This window comes from Colletotrichum orchidophilum, assembly GCF_001831195.1.
Source record: "Colletotrichum orchidophilum strain IMI 309357 chromosome Unknown Scaffold_1.1, whole genome shotgun sequence".
Classification (NCBI taxonomy): Eukaryota; Fungi; Ascomycota; class Sordariomycetes; order Glomerellales; family Glomerellaceae; genus Colletotrichum; species Colletotrichum orchidophilum.
Genome location: NW_019172957.1, coordinates 644,966 through 668,972, shown reverse-complemented (window position 1 = coordinate 668,972; position 24,007 = coordinate 644,966). Strand labels below are relative to the sequence as shown.

General features: G+C 54.2%; 7 protein-coding genes across 7 annotated transcripts; 5 read left to right on the top strand and 2 right to left on the bottom strand.

The window, feature by feature from the left end:
- Window positions 1-2,262: 2,262 nt before the first annotated feature.
- CORC01_00116 (proteasome/cyclosome) lies at window positions 2,263-5,828 on the top strand (the record flags this gene model as incomplete). The annotated part of the gene is made up of 2 exons (XM_022611774.1): window positions 2,263-2,402; window positions 2,471-5,828. The coding sequence occupies 2 exons, from the start codon at window positions 2,263-2,265 to the stop codon at window positions 5,826-5,828; spliced, it is 3,498 nt and encodes a 1,165-aa protein (XP_022481779.1).
- A 1,143-nt stretch (window positions 5,829-6,971) lies between these two features.
- CORC01_00115 (transaldolase) lies at window positions 6,972-8,240 on the top strand (the record flags this gene model as incomplete). The annotated part of the gene is made up of 5 exons (XM_022611773.1): window positions 6,972-7,047; window positions 7,101-7,294; window positions 7,354-7,462; window positions 7,530-7,761; window positions 7,838-8,240. 5 exons carry the CDS (start codon window positions 6,972-6,974, stop codon window positions 8,238-8,240), a joined length of 1,014 nt encoding a protein of 337 aa, XP_022481778.1.
- A 199-nt stretch (window positions 8,241-8,439) lies between these two features.
- On the bottom strand, window positions 8,440-10,968 carry CORC01_00114 (high-affinity methionine permease; the record flags this gene model as incomplete). Its single annotated transcript, XM_022611772.1, has 5 exons — window positions 8,440-9,330; window positions 9,392-9,433; window positions 9,502-9,657; window positions 9,719-10,482; window positions 10,776-10,968. 5 exons carry the CDS (start codon window positions 10,966-10,968, stop codon window positions 8,440-8,442), a joined length of 2,046 nt encoding a protein of 681 aa, XP_022481777.1.
- Window positions 10,969-12,923: 1,955 nt separating this feature from the next.
- Window positions 12,924-15,991, top strand: CORC01_00113 (uncharacterized protein; the record flags this gene model as incomplete). Its single annotated transcript, XM_022611771.1, has 7 exons — window positions 12,924-13,017; window positions 13,221-13,563; window positions 13,624-14,083; window positions 14,133-14,290; window positions 14,356-14,423; window positions 14,543-14,735; window positions 14,788-15,991. 7 exons carry the CDS (start codon window positions 12,924-12,926, stop codon window positions 15,989-15,991), a joined length of 2,520 nt encoding a protein of 839 aa, XP_022481776.1.
- A 670-nt stretch (window positions 15,992-16,661) lies between these two features.
- Window positions 16,662-16,877, bottom strand: CORC01_00112 (uncharacterized protein; the record flags this gene model as incomplete). Its single annotated transcript, XM_022611770.1, has 1 exon — window positions 16,662-16,877. A coding segment is annotated over one exon (216 nt), but the record flags the coding sequence as incomplete, so codon positions are not given.
- Window positions 16,878-18,655: 1,778 nt separating this feature from the next.
- Window positions 18,656-20,881, top strand: CORC01_00111 (uracil-xanthine permease; the record flags this gene model as incomplete). Its single annotated transcript, XM_022611769.1, has 8 exons — window positions 18,656-19,068; window positions 19,124-19,275; window positions 19,330-19,437; window positions 19,508-19,756; window positions 19,822-19,939; window positions 20,002-20,185; window positions 20,234-20,304; window positions 20,365-20,881. 8 exons carry the CDS (start codon window positions 18,656-18,658, stop codon window positions 20,879-20,881), a joined length of 1,812 nt encoding a protein of 603 aa, XP_022481774.1.
- A 978-nt stretch (window positions 20,882-21,859) lies between these two features.
- CORC01_00110 (NCS1 nucleoside transporter) lies at window positions 21,860-23,806 on the top strand (the record flags this gene model as incomplete). Its single annotated transcript, XM_022611768.1, has 5 exons — window positions 21,860-22,236; window positions 22,310-22,364; window positions 22,428-22,543; window positions 22,600-23,360; window positions 23,418-23,806. 5 exons carry the CDS (start codon window positions 21,860-21,862, stop codon window positions 23,804-23,806), a joined length of 1,698 nt encoding a protein of 565 aa, XP_022481773.1.
- Window positions 23,807-24,007: the final 201 nt, after the last annotated feature.

Here is a 24,007-nt window from a genome sequence, read left to right as displayed (position 1 = left end):
GCAGCGCTCCGCCCAGCTTCAGCTCGGATGAACAATATTCGGCTTCGCCCTCTCAAATACGGCGGGTCATGTGTGCGACGAAGAAACGGGTGGCCAGAAGAAGGGGGAAAAGGCAGAGAGGCGAAGGCGATCGGGCGAGATGTGCAGAGTCGACGCGATGCTAACAAGACGGAATGGATGCGCAAGAGGCATTCATCACGCCGTTGTAGTTCAGTGGTGAGTCAGGTCGTGGTGATGGCAGAGGTCGGTTTCGGTGTCGTCGTGAGGGTCGGGGTTCGGAGAGACGGGAAGGGCTGCAGTTCAGAGATAGCTCCAACCGAGAACAGCAAAGCATGCGCTGCCGAACAGGGAGAGCGCGGTTGTAAGAGGTCTAAGGAGGGAGGGAAGCAGGAGCGCAAAGGCGACGATTTCGAGTTCGAGGGCGAATTATGGGGAATAAGGGTCGTCAGTCGTTTGCTCGAATCGGCTTCTGTGTGTTTGATTTGTGGCGAGTATCGAAGGCTGAGAACGAGTAGTGTAGTGCGAGGCGTTGTCGCAAGTTGGTCGTCGTGATCGTAAGGAATCGGGTGGAGGTTTTGAAGGATGTGAATGTGGTTGGAGGAAGCTTAGACAAGCTGTGCGGGTGGATGCGATTGACGATGCGCGGTTGGGGGTGGGTTGGGAAGGGCGTCGCAAAGTGCGAATGGAAGCTTTGGTGTTTTGGGCGGCCGCGTGCGAGTACGGGTGCAGCCTTGCTGCGTCGATGCGCTTCGGGATGGTGGTGGTGGTGGTGGTGGTGTGCAGAGTTGAAGCGGGAGGATTGAATATGGGGAGGATATCTCAGCAAGAAAACATCATGTCCTCTCCGTTGGGTTGGTGTTGCGGCAGTAGCCCGGGGAAGTAAGGAACTGAGTAGGCAATGTACAGATACATGTACCCTAGGATGGCAAGGTAAGGTAGCCGTGGTGGCGTGGGCGAGAGCGAGAAGGAGAGAAGGGGACAGAGAGAGCGTGTGTGAGACAGATGGCGACAGGCGTGTGGGAAATTTGGAGACGAAAAGAAAGGATGAAAATGGATTGGTCGCGCGCCGATCGCACGTCAGGCTGGGCCCCAGTGGTCTGGCTCTGGCACTCTGGGAACGGGAACCTGGCGCGGTGTCTGTCTAGGTATCTCAATGTGCGTGCTCACTCCACGTATTGGTTGTCCAGGGCATGGGCAGAGAGGTCCAAGGCATAGATGGATTAGGTACAGATAGACAAGCATTGATAGACAAGCAGGAATAATGAGGCTGCCTGGTTTTGGGTAGCATCTGTAGCAACAGCATAGGAGCATGTCAGTTGCAAAGATCCGCAAGGTATCCAATGGAACGAACGACCAATGGAACGACCGACATCCACCTTGGTGGGAGCTTCAAACAGAGCTTCCCCTCAAGCTGAGGCTGACGGGCGTGGCCTGGCGCAAGCTGGATGTGCAAGTGGACAGCCTCGTCAGAGACTACGGTCCTCGAAGTACAGATGGTGTATCCGTAGAACCCACGGCCACGGTGCGCTGCTCGAGCCCGGCCTCACAACCTGGCCATCGGCCTGTCGACCTGTCGGGGATTTTTCTTTTATTTTCTGTCCTCCCTCCAATCTGGATATGACAAACTTGTCCCTCCCCCCTGTCTTTTAGCCGGAAACGCTGGTGCGTTCCCGGGCACCGGCTCCACCTCTGTCTTGCTGCAAGTTGGACCGGTGGAAGAGATGACTGACGGGAGCTGTGGCCTGCTGGGGGAGAAAGTGATGATCCGGTGTGCTCTCGGCTCGCTTACCTCAGCAGTGTGCAACGCAGCTCTGCACGCAAGCAGTCTAGCAAGCAGGGAAATCTGGGTGCGGCCTTGTGCTTCAATTCGCTTAGCTAAGGTGAGGCCCGCTGACACATCTTGCCCTCTGGCCAACTATCCAACAGAAGGTACGTACCTCAGCTCAGGACGGAGTCGGCAAGGCGAGGCAGGCAGACTTGCCTGACGTGGATGCGTTCCCTTTGCCTAGCTAGCAGTGCGTAGCGGCGTGCCCTGGACTCTGGCTGCATTCGCGCCTTTACCTTCGACGTCTTTCTGTCCATCATCAACACTTCCTTCGGAGCTCCCATCAACACCAACCCCGAATCCCATTCCATCCCACCACCTCGCCCCGCGCGATACCATCCTATCTACCCCGGCCGCACAAAATTCAAACCATCTCTGTCGCCCATCTCCATACCCCGCAGCTCTCTACAGCTCCGTCTTACCGGCCAATTCCCACAATGCCTGGCCTGGTCTCAGCTACCGGAGTCCTGGGCTTCCTGGCCGACGAGGAGCACGATCTCAAGGTCTTCGCCCTCCAGACTCTCAACGATGACATTGACACCGTCTGGACCGAGGTCGCTGGTGCCCTGAGTCAAATGTAAGCTCGTCCTCCCTCTTCATCTCCCATCTACTAGCCTTGTTTGGATCTTGTTGACCATGCTCCAGTGAGGCTCTCTACGAAGACGACTCCTTCCCCCAACGACAGCTGGCCGCCCTCGTTCTCGCAAAGGTCTACTACCACCTCCAGGCCTACAATGAGAGTATGACTTTCGCTCTCGCCGCTGGCGATCTCTTCAAACTCGATACCCCGGGCGAATTCGAGGATACCATCATTTCAAAGTGCATCGATCAGTACATTGCGGCTTCTTCCGCGAACCACACCGCTCCCAAATCACCCCAGAACGATAATTCACTTCCCGCTCTGGCGACAACTTTTGCAAGCGGTGCTGCTGATGGATCCGCCTTGATCTCTCCCACGACGCCATTCTCCCAGACAACACTCCCCTCAAAGTCTCTTCTCTCCCGTGTTTCGACAGACAACACTATCCTCGATCCCACATTCCAGCCCGTCAAGGAGGGCCGCTCCGCTTCCATCGCCCCCATCAATGACCAGGCGACTCAGGTAGCCCTGCAGCGTATCATCGAGCGTCTGTTCGAGGCCTGTCTCAAGGATGGCAGATATCGCCAGGTCATCGGCATCGCTGTCGAAGCCAAGAACTTGGAGGTTCTGCGCCGTGTCATCAAGCGCGCCGCTGATGATGAGAAGCGTTCCAAGACAAAGTCGACGGATGGTCAAGGCCCCGCCGAGGAGCTCATGGAGTATGCCTTGGGCATCTGCATGGACGTCGTTCAGGAGCGAAGCTTCCGCACCGAGATCCTGCGTTTGATCCTGGACCTACTCAACGACATCCCGAACCCCGACTACTTCGCCATCGCCAAGTGCGTTGTTTACTTGAGCTCCAACGAGGAGGCTTCGCGCATGCTGAAGCAACTCATTACGAGCGGCGACCGGAACTCAATCGCCAATGCTTACCAGATCGCTTTTGATTTGTACGACAACGGTACCCAGGAGTTTTTGGGCAAGATCATTAGCTCCCTGCCATCAGGGGAGCCTGCCAAGGCCGCAGAGAGCGAAGCCACCGAGGAGGAGCCGTTGATCGAGAACCAGGAGTCTTCGGAGGAGGAACTATCAGAGGAGCTCTCCAAGGTGTACAAGAACATCCGCTCAATCTTGGACGGCAGCAAGACTATTCAGTTGAACCTCGAATTCCTCTACCGTAACAACCGTACCGATCTGAGCATCCTCAACAAGGTCCGGGATAGCTTGGAGGGCCGTAACTCCATCTTCCATACGGCCGTCACCTTCTGCAACGCCTTTATGAACCAGGGCACCACCAACGACAAGTTCTTCCGCGACAACCTCGAATGGCTTGGAAAGGCTGTCAACTGGTCCAAGTTCACCGCAACCGCAGCTCTCGGTGTCATCCATCGCGGCAACCTCACGCAGTCCCGAAAGCTGCTTGAGCCCTACCTTCCCCGCCAGAGCGGCTTGAGCAGCGGCTCCATCTTTAGCCAGGGTGGTGCTCTTTACGCCTATGGTCTGATCCATGCCAACCACGGCGCCGATGCTCTCGACTACCTCAAGACCCAGTTCACATCCGCAGAGGAGGAGGTTATCCAGCACGGTGGTGCTTTGGGTCTGGGTATTGCAGGCATGGCAACCGGCTCTGAGGAGATTTTTGACAATCTCCGAACGGTTCTCTTCACCGACTCTGCTCTCAACGGCGAGGCTGTTGGTCTTGCCATGGGTCTTATCATGCTTGGCACCGGCAACGTGCGGGCCTTGGAGGACATGATCACTTACGCCCACGAGACGACTCACGAGAAGATTGTTCGTGGTCTCGCTATTGGTATGGCATTGATCATGTTTGGCCGCCAAGAAGGTGCCGACGCCATGATCGAGGGACTGCTCAATGACCCCGATCCTACGTTGAGATATGGCGGGATTATGACTGTGGCTCTCGCGTACTGCGGTACGGGCAGCAACAAGGCCATTCGCAAACTGCTCCACACCGCTGTCAGCGATGTCAATGACGATGTCCGCCGTGTCGCCGTCATGAGCTTGGGCTTTATTCTCTTCCGAAAGCCCGGCAGCGTCCCCCGCATGGTCGAGTTGCTCTCGGAGTCGTACAATCCTCACGTGCGTTACGGATCTGCCATGGCGCTGGGTATCTCTTGTGCTGGCACTGGTCTGGATGAGGCCATTGACTTGCTCGAGCCCATGATGAAGGATCCCACCGACTTTGTCCGCCAGGGTGCGCTCATCTCCCTGGCCATGATCATGATCCAGCAGAATGAGGTCATGAACCCCAAGGTCGCTTCCATCCGCAAGACTCTCAAGAAGGTCGTCGGCGACCGCCACGAGGACGCCATGACCAAGTTTGGCGCGTCGCTTGCTCTGGGTATCATTGACGCTGGTGGTCGCAACTGCACAATTGGCCTCCAGACCCAGACTGGAAACCTGAACATGGCCGGCATCGTTGGTATGGCCGTCTTCACCCAGTACTGGTACTGGTTCCCGTTCACCCACTTCCTTTCGCTCGCCTTCTCGCCTACCTCCATCATCGGTCTCGACCACGAACTCGAGATCCCTAACTTCAAGTTCCACTGCGCCACCCGTCCCAGCCTGTTCGACTACCCGCCAGAGCAAGAGGTCAAGGCCGAGGAAGGTCCTACCATGGTCGCAACAGCTGTCCTGTCGACAACCGCCCAGGCCAAGCGCAGAGCCCAAAAGAAAGAGCGTGCCCAGCGTCGCGAGAGCATGGACATTGACTCTGCCAAGCCAACAGTCTCCGACAAGATGGATGTGGACGAGAAGCAGGACGAGAGCAAGGAAAAGAAGGAGGCTGAAGCTGGCGAGAAGGAGGCATCTGTTGCTCCCGCTGACACCAAGAAGAAGGCAGAGAAGGAGAAGGTCGGCTACGACATGGAGAACCTGTCGCGCGTGCTTCCAGGCCAGCTCAAATTCATCAGCTTCCCCGCCGGACGTTACAAGCCGGTAAAGAAGGTAGATTTTTCCAACCCCCCGACTGCAAGATATCTTACTGATTGTACCCAGCCCACCGGAGGACCCTTGCTACTGCAGGATACTCAGCCTGACGAGGAGAAGACGCTTATCGAGGAAAAGTTGAAGAAGGTGACAACAGAGAAGGCCCCGGTGGCCGGCCAGAACAACGCAGGTGGTTCATCTGCGGGCTTGACGCCGCGTCAGCAACAGAACATCATCTCCCAGGCCCTTAGAGCCGGTGCTGGTGGTGATCTTCGATCGCTAAACGAGCTTAGCGAACTGCTGGGTCGTCAAAGAAGAGGCGACCTCGTGGGCGCTACTGACGAAGGAGGGGCGGCGGCTGCTGCAGGAGTGCTTACGGCAGTGGATGAGGATGGCGAGGGAGACGAGGAGGCCGACGTCCCGAGAGAGTTTGAATACTTCACGGACAATGAGGAGGAAGATGACGAGGAGTAGCCATTCTCGCAGGCGACCCAGTCGGGATTGTGATTCAACCGTTTTGAGTCCAGAACATGTTTAGAGCATAGAAGGGGGCGACGTAGAGATAGTCGACTGCCATTCTGCCGAGGACAGTCGGGGGCAAGAAGACTTTTGCCGGGCTGTACAGTAGTGTAACAAGCGAATTATCCAGAGGTCACTCAACGTGGTTGGACCATTGGGCGCTCGGAGAGACAGAGCTAGTGACCACGGCGAGGTACATGAGAGAGTGTTAACATCCGAGAAGGAGCATCACCAGGTGGTTGAAGTTGTCCTCTTATCCCGACAGTAGGCTGTCGAAGTGTAGACATGTTATTCGCACATGGCGCTTCGGCTTTCCTAAAGCAACGACCTGTACCGGTATTGCCTGCAAATGCAGTAAATGCAGACAACAGCGACGCAGACGACTCGCGGAAACCTTGTGGAGAACCCCCCGTTTCCCCGCTTATATGGTTAAGCTGGAAGTATACACCGTACCATTACGTGACTCTAATTCCTTATTTGCGTACGCACGAAGGCACTCAAGTTGATAGCTGTCTGCAAATTCCCGTTGGTCACTCTGGGAGAGGTGTTTTAGGTGCGCTTGCGTGTCTCCGTATTAGGTCCGTATTAGGAGCGGTGCGTGTCACCCTCCCTCACGATCTCTTCTGATGGCAAATACATTCCCCGTGGGCCTTACTTGGGGTTCAAGCTTCGTACAGCTTAACAAGAAGCTACCTCTTCCAACGCTATGGGGAAAAGAGTGCGGGGTGTCCGGTCTCCGGCCTCAGCTTAGCTAGAGTGGCCAAGAGACCCTCCCAAGGTGCTTCCCTGGTCTCCTCCATGTGTCCTAGCCTCTTATCCCAAGTGGTCCATGTCCATATCTGGAGCTGGCGGGAGAGAGAACCATTGCCATACCTTCACTGACGAAGTCCTCTGCGTTCTCTACCGCCTCCTCGACGATTCCTTCCCAGCTCATCATTTCATACACTCATCCAAAGCTGACTGAATTGTGCTGGAGTGAAACTTGTACACTGAATTGCCAAACTATCTTGAGAGTTTCTCCCGTTTTGCGGCCGCTTCATCATCACCGCACATTACCTTGCGTTAATATTGCTCAACACGCGGCTTTGCCTGCTCTTCATGGCCAAAATCAACTCCCTGTTGGACACTCTGAGGTCCGTAAGCCAAGTCGACTGTGATACTCTCGACGTTGAAGGTGCAAATCCTCCTTCCACGTCCCCGATGTGTTCACTCCTAACTCTGCTTTAGTTGCCAAAGAGCTGGGTCCCTTTGTCGACCACACCTCCAACCAGGCTATCGCCTACGGCGAGCTCACCAAGACCACTGCAGATGGCAAGCTCTACCACGAGCAACTCATCCGGAAGTCCGTAGAGGATGCTCAGAGCTGGGCTCATGCGGCCTGGCCAGACATTGACCCGATTCTCCTGGCTGTCGAAATTATGGTAACTTGACTCGGCGAAGATCTAGCTACCAGAGCCCGCCATTACTGACACGTCTGTAGATGGTCAGACTCTCACTTCAGTTTATCCCGTATCTGACGGGATATTTCCATATCCAGACCAACACAAACTGGTCTTATTCAGTCGAGAAAACTTGCCAAAATGCTCAGAGTATGTCGCCGTACTCACCATTTTTGCCGGTCACGACTAGTACTGACGGCGTCGCTCTGCGCTGTAGGAATCCTCGACACCTTCAAGAAGCTGGAGCCTAGTTTTGACACGAAGCGTGTCTGTTTAAAGATCCCGTCCACTTATGAGGGTATTGCCGCCTGCAGAATCCTCGAGAGCAAAGGAATTGCCACACTGGCGACGACCATGTTTTGCATGGAGCAGGCGGCCCTGGCTGCAGATGCCGGTTGCACATACATCGCGCCGTATGTGAACGAGCTCAAGGTTCACTTCGTTCCTGGGTAAGACTCATTCCAAACGCAGTCCAGATCTCGTAAACCGAGCCACATTTAATGACTGACGCTTGTGTACCCTTAGCTACTTGGACGAGAACAAGGCCTTCAACTTTTGCAGACAGGCGCAAGCATACTATATCGAGACGAAGGCCAAGACCCAGGTGCTGGCAGCCAGTCTGACCACCGTGCCCGAGGTGATGCAGTTGGCCGGCATCCAGCACGTCACCGTCTCGCCGCCACTCCTCCGGGGCCTTGCTGCAGCATCGTCCTCAACTTGGACGGAAAAGGTCGGTGGATATTTTGCGGCTGGGCCAGACGAGAGCTGGATCAAGGATTTTCAGGCTGCTTTGAAGGACGAGAGCGAGTGGAGGATTGCCTTTACTCGGAGCGGCAATGGCAGATATGAGGAGAAACTCATCCAGGCCATTAACATCTTTTCGGATAAGCAGCAGAGCCTGGAGGAGCTGGCAAGGAGCTTCTTGTAGACGAAAACCTGCTACCGATAGAGAATCGTTTGTTCAAACCGTAGACCCAACTGTCATTAATAAAAAGTATTTTTGATATCTGGCTAGTGAAATAATTTGATGCTACTTCGACATGTCAGCCTATGAATCGAGCCTTACCAACAACCTTTGTCTCTCCCCTCGTCTTCACTGGATATCAAACACCACACCACCTACGCTATCACCAATGTCCTCCTCTTCCCGGTGCTGCCTGCATAAATGCAGCAAAGTCAGTCCCGGCGAAAGGGGACGCTGGAACCTCCCTCACATCACCATTGGCTTGCCTGGAGTCGTCAAACACCGGCCGCCGGGAACGAAGCGCTTCCTTCCCAACCCAGCTCAGATAGACAGTCTCGTGGACCTGTATGAGATCGGTCCCAAGGCCGGCCTCAGAGCCGCGGCTACTTCCCTGTGCCGGCTCGAATTCTGGCTTCTTCTCCACGACAAATACTCTGTGGTCTTTCCTCTCGATATATCGAGCAACGAGAACGAAGCCAATGAACCAAGCGACACCCAGGCTGATGATGACCCATGAGACGATGGGTACCACCCACGAACTCAGCTGTGAAGATAGTTGTGTCGTGGGAGGAATCCAGGTGGTGATGACCGGGTAAAGCCCGCCGCACATGTATACGAATGCGCAGAAGATGGACAATAAGGGACGGAAACGCTTCCCAGTCATCTCGGCCCAACTAGGTGACGGCGAGTCTTTACCAAATGTCGAGGCGTCGTCGTCGGCAAGGGTAGTCGGAGGTCCTCGAAACCGCAAGATGAGAATTCCCAGCCCCAGAAACGTCCCGATGAAGGCGTTGATGACGTAGGCGCTCAGCGACGTCAGCAAGGTGTAGGCATCTGTCGGTCTCATTTTGTAGGTCGCAAAGATGAGAATAGTACAGCTGACAAAATGCAGAAGTAAAGCACCGACGGGCGTTTTCTCGCTGTGGTGCTCTGGCGATAACCACTTGAGTCGCAGAACCGATGCGAACCATCCCTTCTTCTGGAACCAGCGTAGTAGACGACCAATGCTCATGTCCGTGTTCTGCGCAAAGAACTTGGGCCACGGAAGCATGCCCTGTTCGATATAAGTCTTTGCTCCCCTGTTACCATACGTTACGTATTGAGGCTTCACTTACTTCTTTCGCAATCTCTTGCTTGACTCTGGCGGCTGTGTACGTCTGTGAGGCTGTTAGCGGCAACGTCGCCTGACCGGTGTGGTGAGCGCTCGTAAAGAAGGATGACTGACCATGACGATGATGTTGCCCAAAGATGAGATGGCTAGGAACGCGTTGAAAATCCGGGCCCCAGTGTTGCTAGCTGAGCCAAGGGTCCCAAAGGTGAGTTCGAAGAATTTTTGAGCAACATTCTCGTCCATCTGCACGCTTCGGGGAACGACTACCATCTGTCTCCAAATCAGCACTGGGCCCTTCCTTCCTACCAAGAGCTCAAACGTTCAAACTTACATAGCAAATATTCACAGCAAGGTAGAGCGTCACAACGGTTCCAACACCGGCACCCATGGCGACTGGGAACTTCTTCCTCGGCCTGCTAATCTCCCCGAGGACATAGTTGGGCTGCTCGAAGCCGGAAAAGCTGAAGATGATGGCGAGAAACGCTTGGGCGTAGCTGTTGGCATCCTTGGACGCATCCTTGAAAGAATTCTGGGTCGAAGTATTTTCGGTGAAGACATTTTTGGCGCCTGGGAATCCTCCCGCGGCAACAACAATCGTCGTTACGATGATGAGAAGCATAATCATGATTTTGACGACCGCGAGGACGTTGTTCAGCAAAATTCCTCCACGTCTAGAAAAAGCATGAATTCCACAGGAGAATATAGCAACAGCAAGAGCGATGCCGCGAACAGGACCATTCTCTGGTGTTATGTTGGCGGCTTCGAGAGTTCGAATGGCAAAGTGAATGCTGTTACCGGCCATATTTCCAAGAATAATGAAGCTGATGCCGAATATACAAGTTGACAAAAGCAGAGTGTTTTTACGGTAGGCAGGCTTGCGGAAGACGTATTGTAGATAGACGAGATCACCACCGCTTCGCGGGACGCTTTGATCGTGCCCATTGATCAAGTACCTGGGTACGTTCAGGCCGTACTCGATGTACACATGGGTTCCGCAGAGACAATAAATTATGCCGGCCACCCAGAAGAGTAGACTTGCGCCGACACTTTGTGTGCCTTTCATGACTCTTTGTGGAGACATGAAGATACCCGTACCTGTATTCATCATTTAGTCTAGCACCCCATCGATCCGTATTTATGAGGAGCTGAAGATGAGCCGTTGTCCAGAATCTTTGCTTTTACATGATGCTTCCGGTAGTGGCCTCGAGACATGGACTTGAACGGCAGGGTGAGAAGAAAAGGGGAACAGCAGGGCGAACAGAGTGTATGCGTGAAGACAGAGCTCAACTGTGTCCTGTTCCAGAGTTGCAAGGGCCGCCGTGAATCCATGATTTTGATACCGAGAGAGTGCTGCTTCTACCTACGGACAGAGAATCAAGAAGACTCACCAATCATACGGTTGATAACTAGACAGGCAACGTCGAAATAGCCTAGTCGAAAGCCCTCTTTCGGAGCATGCGTGACGATGCCATTGCCGTCACCAATGTTGTCAATCACGCCGTCAATATCACTGTGAATCGAAGCCTCTTCGGCACCCCGGGGCTCTTGATAGAACCCAACAGAGCTGGGGAAGTCGTTCATCTTCGAAGATGTGTCAACCTAGAAAAGATGCAAGTGGCGAGTCTGGGCCTTGCAGTCGCTCCGAAGCAGGAGGTCAACGCGGTATCTGTATCTTCCCCAAGATACATGGCAAACAGGGCTGTCATGGGTGTCTTCAAGTTATGTATGGCACACTTCTACCAGCTCGCGCGAGAGAGAGAGTGTGTGACGAATTGCTGGCATGCATGCCGGGCGTAATCAAGAAACAGCACGGCTGCTGGGGCGCGCACCACAGGACGAGCAAACAGGCAGACTCGGCCATGGTTTGGTAGCGTCTTGCATGCATGCCGAGGCAGCCACTATCTCAGACGAGGGCTGGTCGAGCAACTAGCAACTCGCTCCTCGACAGACAGCCTCGTCCAGAAATATGCCTTGCGAGTCATGTGTGGAGTCTTGCTTTACGCGCATCTTGGGCACATGGGGTCTCAAAAACGTGTTACCAAGACTCTAGTGTCTGCAGGCAACTATGGAGCTGTGCCCGATCCAGTAGATGGTCTAGTCTCAGCAGGCGAGTGTTGATAGGTCCGGTGAAGCGAGCACGAATAGGAACAGCCCCCGGAAGACTCAAGGTAACACCCACCCGTTTGATTCTTACCTAGAGGTTGGGAAGTCGTCAACATCGAAGCTGTCAATCCGTTCAGCTCACTGCCACCGCCACAAGCATTTCGCACATGGGCTGAGTGTCGATCATCGGTTTGTTTCAAGGGTATATAAGCGTATTCAGCTAAAGCCTCGTCTAAAATTCCTCTAAACGTAGCCAACAGTCGATGCCAAGATTGCTTCCACCTTACTCTGGCCACAACCGCACGTGTGATGTAGCCAGACACTTCAACATTCGGGCTTGGCCGTCGGGCTTGGCCGTGCAAATGGCAGTAGTTCAATATCGAGAGGGCCCAAGTTGACGCAGAAGTCCATCACCATTAAAAGGGGAGAAGTCAACTCCAAAGATGCCAACTCCGCAGTTTGCGGGGGTAATGACTTTAACAAGAACAAGCTTCTGTCCGACTAGTTCATCCCAACTGCTGTAAGATGTGGGTGGTACAGTTCCATACGGTCAGTAGCTTATCTCGCAATCTTCCACGTCCGCCGCACACATGCATACTAGCAGCTGGGGGTCTAGCCATGCCAGCCATGCAACCACGCTCGATGGGATTGGATGTCTTCGGAGGGGTGTCTCGGGTAACTGAGACCGCGTGACAACCTTTTCCATCCCCCTTTCTAAACAAGACCCTGGGTTCCATGTGCGGAGGAAATCCGCGCGTGCGGACAGAGCTGCAATCACGAAAGACATGCGACTAGGAGGCTATGCAAGACCAGTTCAGACACCCATACGAGTAGGTAGGCGCAGAGAGACGATCAGGTTGAAGGCGGAGCAGGGAGGTCATTTTGCCCCTGCTGCCTGCATGGATGCCCACACCACCATCCTTTCTCTCTCGGTGTCGATTTAGAGCTGTCTGGGCCGGCGAACGCACACTCGGGTTGGTCTAGGGCAACGATCACAGATGTGTACATGCCGTCCCTACAAGCCTCACTATCTTCCTCTGCGCCCGCCTAATGTGCGTGCCTCTTTTGCTTGCCGGCTGAGTCGGTTGTCGCTGCTTGCCCTTGTGCTTATTCCATCAACTCGTTCCTTGTCCTACTTCCCACCCCTGCGTTCCTTGGGGCGGCTCGCTCTCACCTCTGTGACATGCCCATAGTTTGGTGGCGTCTCTCGCAACTCTGTCGTGTGCTCCCACCCTGCGGCCAGGCTTTACTTCAAATCTGCCTTCGTTCCCCTCATCTGCTTCGCTTCACAGCCATCGAGGTGAAGCCCGCTTTTGGGAATTTCCATTAGTCGTCTTCCTCACTCGCTTTGACACCATCGCCCCTTCAATGCCAATCATCTTATAAGGCGCATTTGACAGAGGAAATCCTTGTCCCTAGCCTCGCTACCCCCAATGGCAGGGCCAATCCAGCTGGGGGATGTCATCAACTTCAGCAAGCTCGCGTGGGATGTGTACAAGTTTGGTTGGGATAATGACTTCAACGCCAGTGAGTTCCTCGGCGCAAGGAATGCCACCTTCTTAGATCGTCACTTCCACCACCATGCCTTGCTTCACACGTATAACTCTGTTTGAAAATATATGTCTGGTCTTTCTCTGGGAATCAGTGGCGCCTTCATTGCAAAAGCCACAACTCAACTCAAGGAAGCCTCCATAACTTGAGCTGGCATCACTGACATGCGGTGACCGCAGCCCGGCAATATTCAGAGTTTGGTCGCGATGTCAAAGGATTGGCTGAGAACCTCGATATCCTCAACCGCGTGGTGAACAAGGCCGACCAATCACTCCGCCAAGAAGGCGCTTTCAAGCCCTTGCGATGGGACCGTTCGTCCCTTGATGAGATCATAGGTGACTATGAAGAGACTCTCACAGAATGCTGCACTCTGATAGAAAACAATCATCGCTACCGCCTCAGCAGCGGCCCTCTCAGGAACATCGAGTGGAATGTTCTTGTGGCGCCGGCGGCAGAGCGTTTGCGAGCGCGCATAGCCTTACACAACTCCAAGGTTCTTCACGTACTGAAGCCATTCGAGATGTAAGTCCCATCCGCTGCCAGTTGATGCTATGAGTTAGTTCGGAGCCCTGATAGCGCCAGTGATATTCTGTGCCGGGTTCGAGAAGATATACGTCTCGTCCATCAAGACCTTGCCCGACGCATGATGGACTTACACCTTGATTTGCATCGCCTGATTGGAGTTCTCGTCCCTGATCTCGAGCAAGCCCTGGCTCAGCAAGCTCAACGGGAACCTATTCAGCTCGAGGTGCCGCAAAATATCGACGATGGGTTTCAGCGAGCATGGACGACCGACAGACCAGATGGCGCTCTCGATCCAAGCCTCCAAGAGATGGCAGATGCTTTCGTTATCCACTACCACAAATCCACCATCGGCTTCACCGCTGGGATGCTGGTGGAAAACAGGGTTCCCGAGCTGGAGCAGTACATCAACCTCTTGAAGTGTATCTGGCTGATGAGACGGATTCGCGACTTGCCCGAAATGACTCAGTCTGCTATGACTTTATCCCATTGGCCTTCGTATATTCAGGAGCTAGAAGACGTAGGCCGAGACTCTGATGCTGCGGTGTCCAGGACTGACATTTTGCTAGGATCTTGCGTCGCAATGCGATCGATTCAGACAAGAACTTGTACTGCCAAGTCTAGCGAGTGTAACACCTGAAATGTTTGACATATGGCCCGAGAAAGAGCTTGCACAGCTCGTGGACGTGGTGACGAGGGATGCTCTCATGGAGGAAGTCATGGATGCGTACGTGCTGCCCTGGCGCTAGGCCCTGATGCAATGTGAGCGGCTGCTGATTTGAATTTCGCCAGACCGTTGGAGGGCGCCGCTGCCAACGTCGAGAGGAAGCTTCAGCTGCTTCGCCGGATGGGCGCCGATGGTAAGCGCTTCAGGATCAACATCTCAGGCGTCGAGCTAGGAGGGACGGGTAGGAACGCGCGTCGTCAAGGCATGCTATCCCCAGTCAGATAGTGTTGTGCGTTTGCTGACATCCAGTAGCCGAGACCATTGATTTCGATATCACGACTGTCATACTAAATCCCCTTTACGCTGTGCCGTCCAACTCTGGCGCATGGGACATGGTTCTGCGAAAGGATGAACGGATCGCCAAGCTGGCCTTTACGCAGTTGAAAGATGCCGCCAAATTCCAACAAGCTGTGACTGGTTTCAAGGCGTTTGATAATTACAGCCAGTAAGCATCATACACTCACAGAGTCATATTTGCCAACAGCTGACACCAATAGATATAAAGCCATGGTCAGCTTCGTCGTTTCCGGAAGAGGAAATCCCATCGTCGAGGGAGCGTGTGTGCAGTTATGGGTTCCGAAGCAGCTCGATGGCCAGCTTGTGACTAACAACGAGGCTACACTTGAGCAAACCGCATCACCATCCCAGTCTGGGGTGTTTCCGCCAGCTAGCACGACGTCGAGACAGAGTACCCTCCGCAGCGTATGGAACACCGCAAATCCTTTCACTACTAGCCTTACGGAGACCGTGTCCATGTGGAACAGCAGCGGTTCGGCGGCTGTAGGCGCGGCGCGGAGTCATTCGATGCCATCACCGCCAACAATCACCGGCCAGTTTGGAGCCCGACCTCCCATGGCTATACCGAGACGACCGGTCGGGTCGGGTAGCACGCAGACCACGGCGGCGTCACCGCCCAGTGCTAACCGGCAGGCAACATTATCGACATCGCCTGCGAGCCCTCGGTCTTCCTCTCTGCTCCCGGGATCATGGCAATCAAGGGCGCCATCCGTATCGACAGTCAACAGTCGACCTGATCGGACCTTTAGCGTTTCAAGCAATTTCTCGACAACGACATCCCCCTCCAACAACAGTTCGAGTGGAAGCGATGCGCACACTGTGACCGTCACCATTGGCGGGCATACGACTGGGACTGTCCATAGACGCCCCCCCAAGCCAATGCTGGTGCTATTCACGCAAAACATGCAGACAGGAAAGCGAGCACTGGTGACTATAGATATTGACGAAGATACCGAGGTCAACCCAGACCGGTGCAACTGCCGCAGGGCAGGACGGGACGGATCATCGTGTCAGATTGCTGCCATTGAGCAGGGCCGAGGCAACGCCGAACTATCGGTGCGAAGATATGAAAGCCGAGACGACGACATGGACTGGAATCTGGCCAAGTTGGCCCTGGGGCGGCGAGGGGAGAAGGAGTATGCTGCTGCTGTCTGGAAGGACGTCCGGCGCATCAGCATCATGTTCCCGACTTCCGAGGCCAGGTCAAGGTTTGGAGGCACGCCGAACGTATGCCAGTGTGGTGCCAAAACAGAAGCGGAGCTGGGCCAGTGTCTCAAGAAGAAGCACAAGGGTTTGCTCGGGTTTGTGCGGGAGTCTGGGCGGCAGCAGCTGAATGAATATCATCGGGTACGATTCGGATCGCTACAGGACGTAGTTCGTGGAACGAGGGACGACTATCGATGAATTTTGGCCGAGGACATTCTGATCAAAGGGCAATGTGGTTGGGTTGTATATATGTGACTGGGGTCGTGTTGAGTAGACCTGGCATCTTTGGATCGCGATGTCCCTTTTTTTTTTTCCTTTTTTTCTTTTTTTGTGGTGTTATGGCGTCCACAATGACGACGACGACGATGATGATGAACGAGAGACGGACCGGTGCGTCAGTAGTCGAATGAATAAGACAGGAGAGGTCTGGAAAGAGACATCTGTAAAGTCTGAGAAGAAAACTAGGAGAAAGAAACACCTCGTGGTGCCGTAACATGAGGACATGATTGACAGAAAGCACTTGCTTCAGCCTTCGTGAACTCGGAATGTCTCGATCTTTCGCACGCGACACTTCAGTAGTCATGGATGGGACAGATGGCTTCGACGTGCTTTGCCGCGCGCGTTCCAATGTGTTGTATTTCCTTTCACAGGTCGCAATCAGCTCGACAGCTCGTTATCCAGCCGATTTACTTGATCAAATCAAACCAAAGCAAAGCAAACGTTTGGTAATCGGAAACGACAGCTTCACATAGTGTGGAATAGATAATGGATCAGGGGATGGCCGTGCTGCCGCGGTGCTTGGGCTGTCCGAATCGGAGATAACCTCCCATTTGCTCGCCAACTTGGTGAGATGTCTCCGGCGAGATCCTTAAGGGAAGCTCTCCCTTGCTGTCGGAGCCCGCCGATGGCAGACAGAAGCTCTCTGGTGGTTATGCTGTTTCTGGCAGACGGCGACGCGTTGATTGCAATGCTTCATCCCGCCCAGCCGTGCCGAAGAGCTGCATCTCCGAGTCTCGGCAGCAGACTGGACCAATGAAATCGGCGCTGTGTCGCGGATGTCGACGCCTCTATCTCCCGGGATTCCGTCCTTGACTCGTTTGGGCCCTGGGGTGCTTTCTTATCTTTACGGGGACTTGGTATGCGCTTCTCTGGGGTGCCTGGGTGGCCCGGTCATGTCTTATCTCTACACCAGTCCGGATCTAAGCAGACGATTTGCTTCTTTGGGGGCCATTGGGGCTCTTGGGGGCCCGGGGTTGCCCTGGAATGGCATGCGTCGAGAGGTGTGTTATGTTGCGCAATATCTACCCATAACCTTTCGGTGTGCACTGTGCAGAAGTGAAGGCTGTCCAAGTGGCATCAGATCGATGTGAAGCTGACGCAAAGCGGCATCGTCGGCTTGTTGAAGAGTTGCAAATGCTAAAGTTGTTGGCTACAAGCCAAACAATGGACCAGGCGGCCGCTTGTTATTCGCGCACGAAGCAGGCCCCCCACAAACGACTCTTATCAAAGTCACCATAGTTGCCAATTTCTCAATGGCATGATGGAATTCTCTGCTACACCACAGCTCGTGTTTGTCTCGCCACCGTGTGTTATGAATCAACAAGAAATGACAGCTTCATGTGGCCGGCGGCGAGCAGCGGCCATGGCATCGCGTCGGACAAGATGGCGGCAGGACGGAGCAAACAGAGTCCATCACCCGCCGAGAAGATGTATCGATAACTAATTAGTGAGCCGAATGCGCTGAGAGTCGGACCCCCGCGGAGATCGCACAAGGCGAGCCATGGCAGTTGAGCAACGTGATGGTCCATCGTCCCGCTTTGCATTTCGCAGCTCGCCGCATCCGAGCAGCTCAGTTGTGCCAGGCCCATGTGCTGTAGACGTCTAGTAGGATCTGCCCGAAGAGGCACTCGAACAATGAGGGCGGGATTCTCCTGGTGTGCCACGCCGCACGCGGGAGCGATGCCGGGGAGTTCCCCCACATTTCAGCGACTCAGGGTGCTGGCGTGGGTGCTGGCGTGGGTGCTGGCGTGGGTGCTGGCGTTGGTTCTGAAGGTGTTCCGGTCACTTTGCAGTAGCGCGGGTGGTGCTCTTGGGCCGCTGCATCAGACATGCTCTGTCATGTCACTAATAGCAACATGGAGATACCGAGTAACTGGTAGACTAATTGTCTGCTCTTCCCCCCCAGACTTGACATGCCATCTACATCGTGACCAGCAGCGACTTCAGCGCCCCAAGGAAGTATCTCCAGACTCTCTCTTTCACAAGCTCCCGCCGCCCCTTGTCACTGGCAACCCACCCTCTCTCTCCCTTCAACCCCCATTCATCCAGGCCGTGTCTGGACGCAGCCCGTGTCGCTCTGGATTCGACCCTCAGTCTTCTTCTGCTCGCCCGGCACCCCGGCTGAGCATGGCACCCTCTCCCAGCCATGCAACCTACGCCTGAACTGGGCCCGCTCATCTGGGGATACACTTTTTTTTTTTTTTTTTTTTTAACGGATACTATCGCCAGCCATTCACATCGCTCCGAGCCGCTTATCCTGCTGATAGCGGCTGAAGCTGATTGCTCGATACCATCAACTAAAAGGATCTCACCCATGCACATAATAATCGAGTCATTCCGATATATAAAGAGAGATCCACAACCCTGCCTTTTGATGGTGATTTCGTGGATACCGTCGGGTCAAATTCTCTGCCTTGCCTTGCTTTGCCTTGCCTGCATCGTCGACGAGTGCAAATTGCTCTTCAATCCGCGCAGCCGACGGTGATCTTTGTCAATCTCGAGTGCTCGAGTGGCTCGTCGCTTGTTCCAAGTCCCCCCCCCCCCAGTCCTACCGATTGCACGACGCAAAACGACGGCAACATCATGGACGAAGATCAGGGCCCATCCCAAATCGTCCCTGGGACCCCTCCCAAGCGGACGATTGGAGATCGCCTTCGCAGCACCAAGAACAGATTCTTCACCAAGGACGGCCTGATTGGCGACTACGACTATGCCTTTCTCTTCACCCCGAACCTGCCCTTCATGAGAAAGAGTCGCAGATCCGCCCCCTTCTTTGGCCTGAACGACCGGATGCCTACGCTCTTGGCCATGTTGCTAGGATTCCAGCATTCCCTCGCCATGTTGGCCGGCATCATCACGCCGCCCATCCTGCTGAGTGGCGCGGCCGGTGCCAACCTCACCGGGGAGATACAACAATACCTCGTCTCAACAGCTCTGATTGTCTCCGGCTTGTTGTCCATGATCCAAATCACCAGATTCCACATCTTCAAGACTCCGTAAGAGGAAGCGCGTCCCTCTTGTAAGGCATTCCAGGCTTACACCTTCATGTAGTTATTACATCGGAACTGGTTTGATCTCGGTAGTCGGCATCTCCTTTGCCATTATTCCCGTCGCCCAGGGAGCCCTCTCGCAAATGTATGCCAATGGTTACTGCCCGATGGACGCCCAGGGAAACAAGCTCCCTTGCCCTGATGGATACGGCGGTTAGTCTTGCTCTTGAGCCTCTTGGCTTGATTTGTCCCACTGACAGCGCGAAGCCATCATCGGCTCCAGTGCCATCTGCGCTCTGATTGAAATCGCCATTTCCTTCATGCCGCCAAAGATCATGCTTCGCATTTTCCCGCCCATCGTGACTGGCCCGACAGGTAAGCCCCTAGAACGTGTTTTTACTGTTGGACCCGTGGTCAAAAGACGAGATATCTGACGTGTGCTCAGTCATGCTCATCGGCATTCACCTGATCGAGACTGCCTTCCAGGACTGGATGGGTGGCTCCGGCCCTTGTGCCAGCCCTACTTCCGACTACTTCGCCAAGTGCCCCAACATCTCCGCGCCTCATGCTCTTCCCTGGGGCTCCGCCGAGTACTTGGGCCTGGGATTTTCCGTCTTCATCACCATCATTCTCTGCGAGCGATTCGGCGCCCCGATCATGAAGTCGACCTCCGTTGTCATCGGCCTTCTCGTTGGTGAGTTGCTAGCAACCCCGGCTCTCTCATCCTGCCAGTTTGGTTCGTTGCTGACCTGCTCCTAGGATGTATCATCGCCGCCGCGACTGGCTACTTTGACCGCTCCGGCATCGACAGTGCCCCTGCTGCCTCTTTCATCTGGGTGCACACCTTCAAGCTCACCCTTTACGGGCCGCTCATTCTGTAAGCTCCCGAAATCGTTACAACAGTTGGTATGGAAGGGGCGAAGCTAACATCATGGACAGGCCTTTGCTAGCCGTGTACATTGTCTGCGCCACGGAGGCCATTGGAGACATCAGCGCCACCTGTGATGTCTCTCGCCTCGAGGTTGAGGGCCGTCTCTTCGAGTCCCGCATTCAGGGTGGTGTCCTTGCCGACGGCATCAACGGTATTCTCGCAGCCCTGATGACCATCACTCCCATGACAACCGTAAGCTGATGAATTGTGTCCAAATTTGAACGATCCAAAACTGACCAGAGAAAGTTTGCTCAAAACAACGGAGTCATCGCTCTCACCCGTTGTGCCAACCGCAGCGCCGGCTACTGCTGGTACGTTTTCCATCACCAACCTTGAATTTCTCAAGAACCCCCTTGACTAACAACAGCCAGCTGTTTCTTCCTCATCATTATGGGCGTATTCGCCAAATTCGCTGCGTCACTCGTCGCCATTCCCTCCCCCGTCCTCGGCGGCATGACCTCGTTCCTCTTCACGGCTGTCGCCGTCTCCGGCATGGCCATCATCACAAAGGGTGTGCCTTTCAACCGACGAAACCGCTTCATCTTGACCGCTGGTCTCACACTCGGCTACGGCGCCACCCTCGTGCCGACTTACTTTGACAAAGTCTTTACGTATTCAGGCAACAACCACGCCCTGAAGGGATTCCTGGACGCCATTGTACTCGTAATGGAGACGGGCTTTGCCATTACGGCGTTCGTCTGCATGCTTCTCAACTTTGTGCTCGCTGAAGAGATTGAGGACACGGAGGGTCACGATATCATCCCTACCACCGGAAACGTCACTCCCAAGGACGTCAACGGCGGAGAGAGCGCCCGCGGGGCCGACTCGGAGGATATTCAACCCATCGGGCACAATCCCAGTGGAAAGCGTGATGAAAAGCTGTCTTGAAGCTGAGCACAGCATAGTGGTTCTGTAACGTTGCATTAAAAGCAGGGGCATTTTGTATATTTTTTGGATGTGTTTTTGGTCGTGTATGAAGTATGAATACCCACCCTCCCTGTCTTGAATTCATCGCGAGCGACTGTTCTCCAAGTCAAGTATCTGCCTCAACGGCGCTTCATTGTTCCACCTGATTGGAGTCTCTGTCGAACATTGAACCTGATGATTCAACGCCCAACTTGGGCGAGGAGATTGCGCTTTAAAGAGTTCATCGTATCTGGTTATCAAGGTAACAAGCGAATGGACGCCACAGAAAGCCCCTCCCTTCGGATACCTGCTGTCTAATGCAAATGCTGCATCGTCGCCTCAACGACGCCACACTACGTGTAGGTAAGGTAGCTTCGGTTAGCAATTGGCCTTCCCTCGCACAGGTGGAAGAGGAAGAAATGACGAGTGTTGATAAGGACGCCGACTGCAATTGGCCACGCAAATCCCACTCTGGTGCGTCAACCCCTGCGCTCTCGATCGACAGCCCAACATCCCCTCCATGTCGCCTCGTTATCTGCGTCTGTCCAAAGACTAGGCTTACTTGGTTGACTTGCTTGCCGAAGATAGTCGTTCAAGACCATGGTTGAATAGCCAACCCCGATCAAATAGCCGTTGGCGATATGGCCATGGTCTTCTTGGACTGCAGGTTGCGGAGCTGGCCGGGGCCAATCTCGCAAATGCAGGTCGTACAGAGTAAGAAAGGTCACATCTGTGGATGTATTACTTTGCATAAAGCTGGATGCTTGCGGACTACATAGGTGAGGTCATGTCTTACTCCTCGCCGTGGCTTGGTCTTCTGCAATTCTGCACCCGCAAGGTTGTTGGCATACCTCGATTTTCTCGGAAGTGCCCTTCTTGTGATCGTAACTTCAATCCAGGTTCGGAAGGGTGACTTTGCCTTTGGTTTGCATGAGAACCCCAACAGCTTGAGCGCCAAAGATGAAGACCATCAACATGCAAGAAGCGAGACGGCGATGTACGTCGATTGAGGCATGGGAGCTTCCCAAGCACCCCAGCGCCATTGCGCCAGAAGGTGTACGAACGAACCCGGACATGGACCCCGTACCGGTATCGATGCGGACTTGGTCGCTATGGACGATCCTGGCCTACTGGAGCACTGATCTCATGAGTCTCTCGACTCTGCAGACCGGCGGGTCTATACTTGCGGTCGGGCTCAGCTGGCGGGAGGCGATTCCCATCATGTTTGTTGGGACAACATGTATCGCAATAGCAATGGTCCTCAATGGAGCGATTGGAAGTCGCCTACATGTCCCCTTTAGTGTCATCGCCACGGGTAGTTTCGGGTTCCACTTGAGGTATGGATGAAATGGACCTGGTTGATCTACCAAGCACTTACCGCATGGATTTGAAGCTGACTTTTTACCCAAGATATTTTGCCATTATCAGTAGAGCTATCCTCGCCATGTTCTGGCTGGGTGTACAGGTACTGAACCGTACGTACCGTACCACGCTTGGCTGATTTGCTAACATCAGTCTTCAAACGTAGTGTGTCAACGGCAGCGTGTGTGTGACAATCATGTTGAGTGCATGGGCTCCTTCCTACGGACGGATTCACAATGCCTTGCCTGAGTCGGCAGGTATCACCTCTATGGGAATGGGCTCGTGAGTCTGCTCCCGAAGCCGGTTGCTGTTGGTTGGAGTGCTCACTAGTCACGCAGGTTCTTCCTCTTCTGGATCATTCAGCTACCATTGTTGCTCATTCACCCAACAAAGCTCCGGCCACTCTTCTACGTCAAGCTACTTGCCACTCCAGCTGTAGTTCTCGGAACCTTGGGGTGGGCTGTGAAGCAAGCCGGTGGAGGTGGTGATATCTTCAGGTCGCAACCCGAGGTCTCCCCCGGGACTTCCAAGTACGCCTGGCTTTGGCTGAGTTGCATGTCATCAGTTTCGGGCCAGTGGAGCACGATGGCAATCAATATTCCGGACTTTTTGCGCTACAGCAAGTCCAGAAACGCTCAAAATGTGCAGCTCATATTTGTCCCCATCGTCTTCACCCTGTGTGGGACCATGGGTATCATCACTACGTCGGCCACGAAAGTCTTCCAGGGAGACGGTGACTATCTTTGGAACCCGCTCGACATCGTCAGTCTCTGGTTAGAAAATGGCTCGGGGGGACGTTGTGCTGCCTTCTTCGGGGCGCTGGCATGGCTAATTGCTACGATCGGCACCAACGTCACGGCGAACAGCATCAGCGCGGCCAACGACCTGACTGTCATGTTCCCGCGCTACATCAACATCAGGAGAGGCAGTATAGTCGCTGCAGTGATAGGTGCCTGGGTGATTGTGCCGTGGAAGATTATGGCCAGCGCTGCTACGTTTTTGAACTTTATGGGCGCATACGCCGTCTTCCTTTCTCCTCTGAGCGGCATCATGGCAGCAGACTTTTGGCTCGTCAAAAAACAACGATATGATCTGCCCGGTAGGTCATGGTTTCCTCCTTGAATCTCTGTTGACTGACATCCTATCTTCTTGCTAGATTTATACGACCCTCACGGTCGCTATAGATACATCGCAGGCTGCAACTGGAGGGCCTTGATTGCTTTCATCGTGCCGGTTGCACCAAACTTGCCAGGCATGGCATTGGCAATCAGTGGCTACCCTGCGGTTCAAATCTCTGAGGGCGCTCAAAATCTCTACACCTTTGATTGGATTTTTGGGTTCGTCATCTCGATCTTCCTATATACGACACTGAGCTGGGCTGTGCCTGCAAAGGAGACCTTGGTTGAGTGGACAATCTGGACCAGGGAGGACGGAATAGAGATTGTGGAGACGAGAGACGGCAGTGATATCGAGAACCCAAAGTTGCCCCAGAAGGTGCTGACTACAGCGGGCGATGGTCGTCATACTCCTGACGCCAGAGATTAATGATGGAGGAACAGAGTGAAGTCGGAAATGAAGCCTGGGAGGTTGTGCCGACCCTGAGCCATGAACCGGGCTGTCTGGCTTCCCTTCTTCTCAGTATCTTGGGTAGCCTTTTGTCCCCGTCGGATTCACTCGCTTGATCAGGTTGCAAAACAACAATGCAGTGATGAAAGAAGCACATGGAGGGAGCCCGAGTCTGTAGAA